The sequence below is a fragment of the Physeter macrocephalus genome, chromosome 4 (genome assembly GCF_002837175.3).
Source record: "Physeter macrocephalus isolate SW-GA chromosome 4, ASM283717v5, whole genome shotgun sequence".
Taxonomy (NCBI): domain Eukaryota; kingdom Metazoa; phylum Chordata; class Mammalia; order Artiodactyla; family Physeteridae; genus Physeter; species Physeter macrocephalus.
Window position 1 is genome coordinate 145,958,307 of NC_041217.1, and position 14,853 is coordinate 145,973,159.

Below are 14,853 nucleotides of genomic sequence, written 5' to 3' on the forward strand. Positions count from 1 at the left end.
GCCTAAAGCCAGTTCTGTGTTAAAGCCAGTGACCTTAAAAAAAAAATAAAAGTATGTTTCCATTTTGCAAGGCTTTAAAAAAAATATCGTGTGCTCAGATGGCACCTTTAATCATGAAGAACTTTTGGCTGAGTTCCAGGCTGATTCTGCTGGCACAGAGAGGTCTGAGATCATACCCTATATTCAGTGCACAGAAAAAATATTTCACCCATCTCTGAAATAAAGAGGGGGAAACGGAGCATATTTGAACTGTTTCATGGCAAGACAAGAGCAGGGTGAAAAGTGAAGGACACTGTCTGTTTGGAGTTACAGAAAGGTACTATTAATTCTAAGTACTTAAGTGGCATTTTTTTTTCATTCTCAGAGAGTTTCACAATAAACTAAGTAGCTTGCATAAATCTGAAGGTAATCTCCAATTTCACAGATATATAAATGAAGGCAGATTTTGTGATTTACCTAAGACTACTTTAAATTTTAAAAAGGCAGGAGGCAAAGGGGAAAAAACAACTCCCAAAGTAGCAGGTTGTGACCCAAGAGTTTGAGCTCTTACAGCTGAATTTACTCCACACCCAGGCCAAATATAATTCTCCAGTATGGAAATGATCCAGGGCACCAGAGCTAACACTGTCTACCTTTGCCAAAGAGCCTGAGGTGGTTTGGTGACAAGTAGTCAGAACCTCACTTCTATTTCTCAACTGAAAGAAAGTAAAGCCAACATCATATGACAGGCACTTCCCACCATGGCAGGGCACTGGTTCAAGCCCATCTGAAGGAAGTGTGCTTCCCCTTGATTCATCTTTGCCTCTTGCATCACTGTTATTCTTTGGAGGCCTCCCTTATTTGTTGGACAGTTGGGTCATATGATTTTAGGTGGCAAAGTTGAATCACACAGCTTTACTCAATGTGTCAGTTTTGAGCACACATTATATACTGTGCTGTTTCTTCACTACATCTCCCAAAGTCTTCGCTGTGGGGAAGGCCTGGGTGATTGCTCTGTGCATTGGAAATTGAATCCCCACCACTAAATCATGAGAAGTGGTCCAGGCAAAAGCTGCTACGGAAATCTGAAAGCTATTATCTTTTCCACACTTCCTCTCTTCACCTTCATCTTGTTTGGGAATGCACAGGGACACCCGTGAACAAAAATAAACCAACTTGCCCTTGACTGATTGTTCTGCTTTTTGAGTTATCAAATGTGAGTACTTCTGGCTCCCAGATACAGTGAAGTAAAGAGCCTGCTGCGAAACCAGCCACAAATTAGGGTTGATCTTCCAGTATCATCTACCTGGAGGAATGGTTCAGGACATTCAAATTAATGTGAACTGTCCCAGGTTGATTTGGCTCCAGAATCACATTTGGATTTCAGAAATGTAAGCAAGCAAGCATATAAGAATCCTGATATGTTTTCTCAGCTCAGCCCTGTCCATTCATTCTTCCTGGCTCTTTTTAACCCATGACTTTATACCCAGTCCATACACATTTTGACTGCTCCCAGGAACTGTCTCAACTCAGAGCACCTTTAAGGAAGGCAGAACCACTTTAGGAGGTTGAGGATGAAACGTGGCAACTTTTCCACAGGCATGTCAATACAGCAGAGCCACTCATGGTAGGAGGTTTTGCTAGGGCTTTAATCAGGTTGTCAACCCAAACACAATGGGCTTCATTACTCCTGTGTAAAGAGGAAAGAGAAGTTTTTGGCCTCCCCAGACTGTATTGCAGGGTACGCAGAATGGCAATTCCAGGCACAAGCTTCACGAGACACAAATCTACTTCTGGCTATTCAGTGTCCCCCCAGCAAGTTAGTTAGCAGTTTCTGAAATGCGTGGAAATATTCAGCATTTTAAGAATGGGTGTAGGGATTGGGTGTATGTGGAAAGGCGTCTGTCGGGGAAACAGAATAGAGCCCTTTTGGCGAGGGATTCCAACACCTGTGATTTATCTCAAAAATCACACACGCGCTGTAATTGCAAGGCATTTTTTTCCGGCTTGAGCACTAGAGCTGAGGGGCCTGCTGTGGCGCTCCACCATTTATTTCAGGTGTGGGCAGTTCCCTCTGGGTTCAAAAATCCTGGGGTGGAAAGCGCAGGGTAACCGCGAAATGCCTGCTTAATAAGTGCCTCACTGCTCAAGGGGAGAAGTCGCGGCTGGGCTCAGGTAGCGGCCGCGGACGGCTGCACGGGGCCCATGGGCACATCCTCTCACTTAGCAGCACGGTGCTGCAAGCGGGTTTGTGGACCTTTGCTTTAATTTGACAACTTATCATGGGGGGTGGGGCGGACTGTTTCAGCTCGGAGAAGAGGTCCGTGGGGAGGGACTCTAACCGGGGACCTCCTAAGGACCAGAAGAGCGCGTGTCCCGCCAAGTGACAGCACGCGCCCTCTCAGTCCGCTCCCCTCCCCCGCGGCCAGTCTCCAGGCAGAGGTGTCTCGCGCCAGCCCGTCCTCCCCCTCTCCTACTCGTCCGGGCGGACCGAGCCTCAGCGGGAGCCCCGCCTGTCTCCGGGCAGCTTGAGCCCCTGAGCGCTCGCCGAGCCTGTCAGTAACTGCCGTTTGCGCTTTCTTTCTTTCTTTCTTCTTTTTTTTTTTTCTCCTCTTTTCTTTCCCGTTCTGCCTTTGTCCCGCTTAGTAACTGGGCTGCGACCAATCGCCGCCTCACCGGCCGGCGCCGGCTGGCTCCTGATTGGCTCGCTTGGGGCGCGCAGCCGTCTCCCGCTCCTCAGCTGGAGCAAGGCAGACAAAAGACGCAGGCTCCGGGCTCCGGCAACCAGGCTCAGCCAATCACCAGCCACTTCATCCTCTCATTTCCACTCCCCCCACCTCCCCTCTCGCCTCTCCCTCCCAGCGCGGCTCGCGTGCTCCCGGCACTGACTCCTGGCGAGCGGCCAGCGCCCGGGACCTACCATTCTGATTGAGGCTGGGGGGAGAGAGGTTGGAGGGTTAAGGATTCCAGGCCTAGGGAGCGGTGGGGAGAGTTGATAGCCGAGGCGGAGGACAGCTTCCTAAACAGTGCCTCAGGCACCTGACAGAAGCCCCAACACTTCGAGGCGGAATAGAGTGGAAGGGGCAGTGGCGATGCTGGCCATCCCCCCTGCTTGGCGCGGTTGGGTGGCGCCTCAGCGGGAGAGCGTGGGGGCGGGGGAGGGTTCCCCCCTCCGCGCTGTTAAAATGAAACTCTAGTGGCTTGAGTCAGGGCAGAGCGTGAGGGGAGCCGGCGCTGGCGAGTTTTCTTGCAGCCGGGCGGGAGCGCACGGCCAAGCAGAGATAACTGGACTCTCGGACGGGCCCCCATCCCCAGGCTGCAGCAGCTTCGGTTCCGAGCCCGACCGGAACGGAGCCCGAGTCCTGGCCCCTGAGGGGGTTTCTCCCCGCAGACCAGTGGGACCCCGAAACTTGAACGCAATACCCAACCTCCTTTTTATGCCTTCCTTTGTCACTTACCCACCTTTCTCCCAGCGCGTTCTTTGCCCTCCCCCCTCTATTCTCCCTCTCTCGAAGGACACAAAAGTGGCTTCCGCGGAAAGATTTGAAGGCGGTGGGAGCTTTTCTCTTTGGAGAACGACTGTGTAGGAGGGATTTTGGGGAAGCCGCTTTTTAACACTTCTGCCCTCCGCCCCCCAAGCCTTTCTGTACCCCTTCGAGGAGAAAAGCCCGTAAATTGAACGTTCGGGGGGCATTTTGCTGGCTGCCAGAGCAGGAGAGGGGAGGAGGACCCCGTCCTTGTCCTGGTAGTTGGCTGGACTTGTACCGGCCGTTGGAAACCCCGAAGTACATTTCCGAGTGGGACTTTTACAGATATATATTTTTAGATTTTTAAATAGCAGATAAAAAATATATATGCTTTCTATATATTTCCTGACGACCTGCCCCTGACAGCGCGATGTACAATACGGTGTGGAGTATGGACCGCGATGACGCAGACTGGAGGGAGGTGATGATGCCCTATTCGACAGAACTGATATTTTATATTGAAATGGATCCTCCAGGTACTTGGGAGAAAAAAAAAAAGAGAATCTTGTGATGGGTCTGATTTGTGTTTAACAAAACCTTGGTGATGTTTTCAGGGCAGAAGTATTCTTGGGTGAACTAGGTTCGGGATGAGGGGCAGATTTGCAGTTAGAGCTGCAAATAAAAGCAGTAAAACTGCTTCTGGTTTACGCCTTTAAAGTTTGCAGTTAGGACCCCGATCCTATTGTCCTGTGAGAGTGGGGGTGGGGGCTGGGGTGGGGGATGGGAGGAGAGACCCGTTTCTTTTACTTCTTTGCCTTTGCTCGTCGTTCGGTTTTTTGTCGTACCCTTCACCACCGCCCCCCCCCCTTTTTTTTTCTTTTTCAATTAAAGATTCTTCTACCTGCAAACGATGCTTTATATCCCAGTCTTGAAGTCAGTCTTTCCCTTTTGGGAAATTCTTTAAAGCTTGTCATTTCGTACGTTTGTCTTGTTTGGTTCGCTGTGTTTTACGTTCGTTAACTTCTGAAACTGGGTTACCTATGTGATGATTCGTTTTAAGACCCCCTTTTTCTCTCACGGAAACCGAATGCCGGTTAGTGATTTTCAGGGATTGGGCGTTTTTATTCAGTCAAGGCCTTAGTCTGAGGTTTTTCTTTTCAGAATATAGTCACTCAGATCTACGTGCCCATTTTATTACTCTTTAATTTATGGTGATTTAACTTCATTTATGGGATAGGATTTAACGTAACTTCAATTCTTAGCGTAAAAAAAGGAGAAACCTTTTTTGTGTGAATATATGTGATGTGTACATATATGAGATAGGTTTGAGTATACATAATGTAAAGTATACATACACTGTATTTTTACTTTAGAGCTTTGTCTGAGATCCTTACAGACATTTTGTGTATCTGGTAGGAAAGGAAAAGGAAGGAAAAATGGAAAAGTTGGGTAATTTTTTTTTCTTTAAAGTCTACCCCATTTTATGATTATTAGCTGTCAGATTTTCAAACCCTGTTTGCAGTTATAGACAGTGCTTTATGTAATGATTTTTGAATAAGTAGAGGGCCTTTGTGACTATTTTTGTTGAGGATGAATTCATTATGTCTTTAAAAAATGTGTTATAGCTAAGCCTACAGAATAAATTGTGTGTCATTGGGGAATCTCAGTTATCATAGGACTATGTCTTTTTGGAAGCCTTTGAAAGGATTTGAGCCCATGAAAGTGTAATGAAGTATAACTGTCTTATAGGATGTATGTAGAAATTATTTCCTGTGTCCTTGTGAACAGTGAATTATCCTGTTTTTTTTTCAATTAGTCATAGAGAGATAGAGTGTGAAATGATGTTACATTAAAAACTAGTACTAATATTGAATCAACCTTTTTCACTCTTAATGATCACTTAGAATTTTTTCTTTTCCCTTCATTTTGGAGCCTTCTTTATTTGCTTTTATAATTGTGACTGCAATCCAGATGCAGCTTTTTTTGTATTTTGCAAAGTTTGTGAGATTTACCACCCATCTATTGTGTGTATTTCCCCCTTTGTTTCCCCCTAATGGTAAAGCATCATTTCTATTAGATGCATTTATCATTCACATAAATGGAAATTTAGTACATCATTGGTTCTTCTCCTGTAAAAAGTAAGGTTAATAATTCTAGATTTCTGTTACTATAAGAATTATATATTCGAACTGCCTTAGAATCATACTGTATCACATAGTATCTTGCTTTGCAGACATACAAAGGGAATTTGTTGGGCGGAGAGGTGAGTGGGGAGGAGGGGAGAAAATGAAGAAGGCACTAATATTTGAAAAATATGGGCCTGGTAGAAGTGTAGACCGAGTTGAGTTGAGTTGTCCAGAAATGATTTTAAGAAAAGTGAACTGTTATAATTATGTAGTAGTGTGGGTCTTACAAGATTGTATAGAAAATTCTGATCCAAACTTTGTGTATTCCATGGAAATAAACTTTTGAGTTAAAAATGTTCATCCTTAAAAGAAATTTTGCATACTGTGATTCTAGTCAGAATATTGAAAGTATGGTTATGCTGCTCTTTATTACCCATTTTATACTCTTAATGTAGAATACAGTTAGTTATTCCTAACAGCTTTTTAAAAAGAAGCACACTTGAGTATGCTGAAGTATTGCCTATGAAGTGAATGGTTTTTAATGTAAATAATGTGAACAACCTTGTTTTGTGTGGTGAATTAAGTTTCGAAACATTTAAAACTAAGTTAATTTTTAGTGAAGAGGTTGCAGCATGTCTTGTATCTGCCTTTTTCCTTGTTCCTGTTCCAGATCAAGCTCTTATTATTTCCTGCCTGGACTGGTGTGATAGTGCACTGACTGTTCTCCCTGTTTCTACTCTGTCCAATCCACAGTATTATTAAAGTATCATCTGATGATTTACCTTCCAATGGTAAATCTTCCGATGACTTTAAATACTGTCCGATGGCTTCCCTTTGCCTACTGAAAAAAATCCCTGTCTTGCTTATCCTGTCATGTAAGTCCCTTTATTTTTGCTTCCAGCCTAATATTCCAGTCTTTTCTCCTCCTGGAGTCCATCACAAGTTCTGTGGAAGCTATTTTATACTTGCTGTTTCTTACTGTGTGTTTTCCTCTTCCTGGGATGCCTTTCACTTTGGGTTGGAATCTTATATATGTTAAGGGCCCTGGTGAGATGCCTTCTATGTCAGAATATATGTTCCATGATCCCTTCTGTTAGGAGACATCCTTCCCTCCCTCTTCTAGCACTTCTCAGATAGAACTTCTTCCATTCTGTCTAGAGTAGCTTCTGCATTTATTTATGTATACTTCCCCCTTTGGAATTATCTTCCCACCAAGCTTATGAGCTTCTTAGCTTGCTCAAGGTCTTGCAAGTAGTAGACAATTTAATAAATATGTGAATTAATGAATACCTAAGGAGCATCATTTCTTTCTAGCCTTTAAGTGCTTTTCTACTTAAGGTCTTTGGTCACCTCATTTCTTGGCTATTGCAATAGCCTAGGGTTAAGTAACTTTCACATTAGACAGTTGCTGACTTAGGTTCCTTAACTATAATATTAATATTACAGTTTTCAAACTATGGCTTTCATTTTAATTTTAGATTGAAGCATAAATGTGAAGTTTTTATCTGTTATTGCTTACAGCAGCCTCAAAAACTAGTATTGAAAGGTGTTTCCCTCCAGCCTGTATTTTCAAAAACTACCGTTACCATGCATCCTGAAGGTTTCTAATGACTGCATGGATTGCTACATCTATTACAATTTATTGACAACGTAAGGATTGGATCCAGATGGGACTTTGATGTCTTAATGTTTATGTATTTCCCAGAAATACTGGGAAATATTGAACTGTTTAGATGAAACAAAACTTTTTATTTTGGAGATGTTAAGATTATGGTACAGAGAATTGCTTTTAAGCATCTCAGTTAGTCCTGTTGTGATTTGGGAATCAGGATTATTCCATAACAGAACAGTTGCTGGATAGGCCTCTCAAAGAGCCCTGTTTTTGGTATAGGAGCTATTGTAGGATTACCAGTACATAACTGATCATAAACTCATGCCCAGAGCTTATAGATAGTGGTCTATTAGCTTGCACTTTAGTTTTGACATTGTTATTGTATTTATCTTGAGGAGATGTAATAAATGATTTATTTTTTAAACTAATGGATACAATTCTTTTTAAGATTGTCTGTAGACTTTTTGGTTCTTATCAAGACAAATTTCTGAAATAATCTGTATGGCAGTAGCATCTCCTCAGTGGTCACTAGAAAATTAAAAATTTAATTGTTTGGCAAAACATAAATACAGGAAGGTCTAGAAAAGTGGTTCTCATTTTTTTAAATCTCAGTACCCCTTTTATACTCTTAACAATTATTGAGGATCCCAAAGAGTTTCTGTTTAAGTGGGTTATATCTATTGAAATTTACTATATTAGAATAAAACTGAGAAGTTAAAAAATATTTAATTCATTTAGAAATAATAAAGCATTACATGTTAACATAACTTTAAAATGAGAAAATAGCTATATTTCCCAAAAAACAAACAAAAAAAGTGGGAAGAGTGGCATCATTTTATATTTTTGCAAATAACTTTAATGTCTGGCTTTTTAATCTTTAATGTCTGGCTTAAATGGAAAACTTGTAAATTCCTAAGTCTGCTCCTCTATTCAGTCTGTTGAGATACCACAGGTCATAGCCTCTGGAAAACTCCACTACACAGTTGTGAAAGAATGAGAGTACAGAAGGCAAGTAATGTCTTAGTGACATTCTGAAAGTATTTTTGATCTGTTGGACCCTCTGAAAAGGTCTTGGGGACTCTCATTGGTCTCTGGACTACACTTTGAGAAGTACTGGTTTAGTAGTTACTTGACTACATAGTTTGATGGCCAACCCAGTAAAGTACCTTCTGACTTTTTTGAAGCCAAATGAAAAGGTTGTTTCAGGAAACTTTCTTGCTTTGGCATACTTGGTATTTTCATCCTGGTAAAATTTAGGTTAAGTAACATTCTGGTGGAGAACTAGCATACTGGCCCTGTGGTTGAAGGAAATATCTGCTGAGAAGCAACACTGAAGAAATAGGTCACCTGCCACCATGTGGTCCTTACTATTTGCAGATTGGGCATTCTGCTTCTGTGGTGTAATTTTTCTTTATAACTCTGAACATTTGATGGATTCATCTTATGTAAAATGCTTCTCCTATGTGTAGTAAGGTATTTCTTTTATGAGCTAGGTGTCACTTTTTAATGATGCTGTAGTATGGGACAAATGTTAATATCATCAAATGATGTAAAGAGCCATGCCAACTTTTTCTGCATGTTTGTATTGAAAAAGATTAGTCATTGCTTTCACTTAATATATTATAGTTTATAGTATATCCAACTATGTTTCATTAGAAATAGGGTAAGTCTTCATTTTATAATGCTTTTAAAATTTATTCTAATTTTTTATATTTATCTTAGAATGTAGAAAAGATTGGACATGTTTATGGTCACCATATTTAACAAAGTAGATAGAAAAATAATTACAAATATGTCTGTGTGATATGATATAATTTTTATTGATATTAAAGGGGGATGCAGCCTGAATGTAGTAGAAAGAACACAGGCTTTGGAAACAGATGGTATGGGTCCCAAACCTAGCTTTGCTTCTTATTCTGCCCAAGGTTACGTGGCTAGTGCTTAACCTCTGTGAGCATGCATTTTCTCTTTTGTAAAATTGAACTAATACTTACCTTTCACAGTTGTTCTGGGAATTAGAAGTACTATATCATAATCTAGCACAGTGTTTGGCACATGTTATATACACAGTTCATTGTAGCTTATATTTTAAAGCGTATTTTTGTTTAAAGATTTTTCTTTTTTTTTTTTTTTTTTTGATGTGGACCACCTTCAAAGTCTCTATTGAATTTGTTACAATGTTTTTATGTTTTGGTTTTCTGGCTGTGATGCATGCAGGATCCTAGCTCCCTCACCCCCTGCACCAGAAGGCAAAGTCTCAACCACTGGACCGCCAGGAAAGTCCCTCTTAAAGCATATTGATAATATTTAATTATCTTAACTCTACTATTTTGGACACTCTTGCAGTCAAAACCTCTTGAGCTATCTTGCTCCATTCTTGTCTCATCCTTGACATTTAAACTGGGGCCGTTTTGTTTTTGGACGAATTCTCTAGGGTCTTTTCTAGTTATAACATCTCATGAGTCTATGGAAATAAGACTCCAGTCATCCTTTCTTTTTAGTTTCTATTGCCCTTGTTCCTCATCACCTCGCATTTGAAATGGTTTGTAATACGGTAATTGTTGCCAACATTTGTTGAGTAGTTATTACAGAACAAGCACTATGTTAAATGCTTTCATATGTAGTATTTCTTTTTGCCATACAACAACCTTAGAAAATAAGCACTATTAATATCCCACTTTACAGACAGGAAACTGAGGCATAAATGTGTTTAGTAAATTATTCAGTGCCTCACAGCCAGCAAGTAGCAGAGCAGGTCTGTCTGCCTGACTCTAATGCCCAAGTTCTTAATCATTGCCTCCTAAGTGATTGCTTTGTTTCTAATTTTTTCCCCTCCCCCATAAATTCATCCTGAATTCTTCAGCCAGGTTAATCCTACTGAAATGTTATTTTCATTGTCTTACTGCTCTATTTAGAAATAATCAGCAGCTCTCCATTTCTTTTAAGCAGAGGCTGTATTCTTAAACTTGGCTTACATAGTCTTTAGTAATATGGTACCAATTTACATTTCCAACTTAATTACTAATCCTCTATTCTCATTTCTCATCTTGCCCAATTCCTTGCTTATCCCCTCAATATACCTTGCTTTTTTCCATCTCCAGCCTTTTGGTTATGCCGCTTCTTGTGTTAGATTATGCCCATTCCACCCCATGTTCAAATCAGGATCCTTTGCAAGTCCTTCTTCCTTTTTTTTCTTCCTCTGAAAATTCTAGCACTGAACCCCTTAATTATCTAGGGCTAAGGTGTGTTATTTTGACACAAAATCATGTTATATTATGGCATTAATTATTTTGTGAATATAATTTATCTCCCCAACAAGGTAAGCTTCTTGAGGTCAAGCTGTCATATTTCTTTTGTATCTTGTTTTTTTCTCTAAATACCCAGTGTCCAAATATTTTGTTAAATCTTAGACCTGTGGCCCCAACCAGCTTCATTTGTGACTTGTTTCAAAATGTTGATATTATTTATTATCAACATGTGACCTTTAAACTTATAAAGATAATTTATTCTAACAAAAGAAATAATGAAAAAAATGCAATACTTAATGTTATCAGCAAAATTTTATGGTTTCGTGTAAAAGTCACATTTGAAATTTGGAAGAATTAAAGTGAGTAGTAAGTTTTTGAAAGTTTGTTAGGCTAGTTTTAACACAGTATTGGGTTAAATGTAGATTTAATTTACTTAATGTGCTACTATCCCAATTAAATTTAGATTGTAGGGCTTGACTTGGGATAACAAAGTAAGGTCAAGCATAGAGCCTTATAAGATCGGTTTCCAAATTGTTTGCCCATATATGGTATATTTTTTGTTCCTTGTGTATTATTTTTAAGTTCATATAAAATAAGAGGGTTATCTAATTTTTTTAATAAAAGAGGCAGTAGGCTAGGTCTAGACTGCCAGATCATACCATTTTGCATGTCCCACGTCAATATAAAAACTGCCCTGTGCCCTGTGAATATGAGCCAACACAAAGCCAAAGTCAACACCATGATGTCATACCATCCGCCATTATCCAGCCTTGTATTTCCTGTCTGATGTTCTGTTTGTGGACCAGATTAGTTGTCTACCAGTGTGTAAGGGTATAGGGCAACAAATCCAGAGCATGTAGCTATGTAATCTTAAATACTTATTGTTATATAGTTTCTTTTTTTTTTTTTTGGCTGTGCCACGTGGCTTGCAGGATCTTAGCTCCCCGACCAGGGATTGAACCTGGGCCATGGCAGTGAAAGCGCTGAGTACTAATCACTGGACCACCAGGGAATTCCCTAGTTTCTTTTTTTTAAAACTTAAGAAAAAATAAATTCAATCATGAGTCAAAATTTAAAATTTGTATATAAATTGTTTTGGAGAAGGCCTTATTGAAATGATTGTGCTAGAAGAATACTTCTTTAGAGTTTGTTCTTTCACATGTATCCTTTTAAACTTTCTAACTCTACAGCTGAGTCACTCAGTATGGTATAATTCATGTTGAACTTCTAATATGCATTTGTGGAATTAGCCACAAACCTTTTTTTAAAGATAATTTAAGGTAAATTTTATTTTTCATATTAAAAGCACTACAAAAGTACTACATAGTCATTGTAGAAAAGATAGAAAATACAGATAAGTAAAAAGAAGAAAGTAAGAGCTCCCGATCCTACCACACAGAATAACCACTGTGATCACCTTCAGATATATTCTTTCACGTGTGTATTTCTCATTTCAAATTCAAATGAGACAGTACTGTAAATATCTGCTTCTTCAGGTATTTATACAAACTTTTACATTTGAGAATAGTTTTAGATTTACAGAAAAGTTGCAAAGTAGTACAGAGAATTCCCATATACCTTTCACCCAGTTAAACACCTGCTTTTTTTTTTTTTTTTGCTGTACGCGGGCCTCTCACTGTTGTGGCCTCTCCCGCTGCGGAGCACAGGCTCTGGACGCGCAGGCTCAGCGGCCATGGCTCACGGGCCCTGCCGTTCCACGGCCATGTGGGATCTTCCCAGATCGGGGCACGAACCCGTGTCCCCTGAATCGGCAGGCGGACTCTCAACCTCTGCGCCACCAGGGAAGCCCTGCTTTAAAAAAAAAATTTATTTATTTTTATTTTTGACTGTGTTGGGTCTTCATTGTTGCGCGCGGGCTTTCTCTAGTTGCGGCGAGCCGGGGCTTCTCTTTGTTGCTGTACAAGGGCTTCTCATTGTGGTGACCTCTCCTGTTGCAGAGCATGGGGTCTAGGCGCGTGGGCTTCAGTAGCTGTGGTGCATGGGCTCAGTAGTTGTGGCTCATGGACTCTAGAGTGCAGGCTCAGTAGTGTGGCGCATGGACTTAGTTGCTCTGCGGCATGTGGGATCTTCCCGGACCAGGGATTGAACCCGTGTCCCCTGCATTGGCAGGTGGGTGCTTAACCACTGCGCCACCAGGGAAGCCCAACACCTGCTTTTTTTTCACTTAATTTTTCATGAACACTTTCCCATGGCAATAACTATTCATGTCAACGTCATTTTAAATAATAGGATTGTATTCAGTTGTAGGGATATAGCATATTTATTGAACTAATTCTATTTAACCACAAACTTTTTTTCTGAGGTTAGTCCTGGGATATGTTTCATAAAAAAGTATGTAGTTAGTATGTTTTCAGATGTAAGCAGCAAAACCTAATTCAACATGGCTTAAGAAATAAGAAATTTTATCTTCTCATATAACAGGCTTCAGCATTGGTTGATTACAGAAATTCAACAATGTCAGTAAAAACCCATATTCTTTCCATTGCTCAATTCTGCTGCTCTCCATGGGATAGGCTTACAGGCATCACATCCATACACACAACTTCTAAAAGAAGGAAGATGTCTCTTTCTGTGTCTCTGTTTACAGAGAGAGAAAACTTTCTCCAAAAGCCTCTAGCAGGCTTCTTTCAGACCTTTTTGGCCAGAATTGGGTAGTATGTCCATTCCTGAACCCATCAGGAATGGTTCAATAGTGATTACTATCAAACTAACCGAGTTCGTGCCTGAATCTGGAGTGGTGTTGACTTCTCCTGAGGCATTATACTGGGGAAGGATTCTATTAGGAAGGAAGAAGGAGGGGATGAATTCTAGGTAGGCAAACAACAGTGGCCGATCTGGAAAGTAATTTGGAGAACGATAGCTCTTTCAAAGTTCTCGTCTCTGTGTTTGGAAATGAAAAGAATTAGCGAGTTAATTTTTTTTTCTTTTTCAAAACTAAAATCTAATTAGTATAGGGATGTATTATGAAACACATTTTCATTTTATAAATTGGAATTCACAGGGTCACATAGTACTGAGAGTTAAATATAAGACAGGCCTTTTCCTATCTTACCAGTTGCTTTCTAGAAGATGAGGAAACTAACTTCTCTGGTTGACAGTTTCCTTATTTGAGTCGTGTAGGTGTTGGAATAGAGTATATTAGTATATCAAGTAAATGAGTGTGAAGAGAGAATTTTGTAAAACTGTAAACTCCAAATTTCAAAGTTTAGTACATTAAGTAAGTTTGGTATATGAAGCCTTGGACTTGTAGAATGATTTATGATTTGAATGACTGACGTTAAAAATTAGGACACTTAGGGCTTCCCTGGTGGCGCAGTGGTTGAGAGTCCGCCTGCTGATGCAGGGGACACGGGTTCGTGCCCCGGTCCGGGAGGATCCCACATGCCGCAGAGTGGCTGGGCCCGTGAGCCATGGCCACTGGGCCTGCACGTCTGGAGCCTGTGCTCCGCAACGGGAGAGGCCACAACAGTGAGAGGCCCGTGTACCGCACAAAAAAAAAAAAAAAAAAAATTAGGATACTTAAAGTAACCCATAGATCATATCTTTCAATTAAAATGTATTAACTAGTTAGAAATTTAGAGGCAAATATAGTGGGGCTGTTAAGAGAGAGGGTTCTGGAATCAGATTGCCTGAGTTCAGATTGTGCCTCTGCCACTTCTTAGCATATGTCATTGAGCAGTTTACTTATGTTTTCTGTGTTTTGGTTTCCTCACCTAAAAAATGGGGATGATGATGGTCCCTACTTCAGTAGGATTGTTGTGAGAATTTAGTGAATTAACAACTGTAAAGCAGCTAACATGCCCAGACCATATTAAGCATCCAAAAATGTTTTTGTTCATGTGTATTGATTAATTCATGTTTTTCAACAAATATTTGATTGCCAGATAGTGTTCTAGGTATAGCAGTGAACAGAACAGCAAAGCTCCCTGTATTCATGGAGTATACATTTTTAAGGGAGGGGAGAGAGCAAATAATAAACAAATTCATAAGTGAAATACATAGCGATGGTGATAAATGATATGGGGAAAAAGCAGAGAACAAAAATAGAGTGCTGGGTGGGGGACCTGCTATTTTAAATAATAGGACAGGGAGGGCCTGACCTAAAGGAAATGAGGGGGCTAGCCAGGTAGGTATATGGGAGCTGAGAGGGCGGGGGAGTGTGCCTGGTAGAGGGGATACCATATGACTTACTCTGAGGCAGGAGCGTGTGTGTCATGTATTCAGGGTTCATCTACGAGGCTAGTGTGGTTGGAGTGGAATGAGGGGAAAGTAGTAAGATTTAAAGACAAGTAATGGTATGGATGGTGGGGAAGACCATGTAGGACACTGTAAGAACTTTGGCTTTTAAAACTTGACTGAGGAGTATAGCCAATATTTTATAACTATAAATGGAATATAAC

At 40.6% G+C, this 14,853-nt stretch overlaps 1 protein-coding gene across 1 annotated transcript in view; it reads left to right on the forward strand.

Moving 5' to 3' along the window:
• Positions 1-3,213: 3,213 nt before the first annotated feature.
• PIK3R3 (phosphoinositide-3-kinase regulatory subunit 3) overlaps positions 3,214-14,853 on the forward strand; it is an 87,777-nt gene continuing 76,137 nt past the window's right edge. The window contains exon 1 of the mRNA XM_007130499.4: positions 3,214-3,982. Within this exon, the coding sequence (XP_007130561.2) occupies positions 3,877-3,982 (106 nt within the window). The 5' untranslated portion in view covers positions 3,214-3,876. The remainder of the gene's footprint in view (positions 3,983-14,853) is intronic.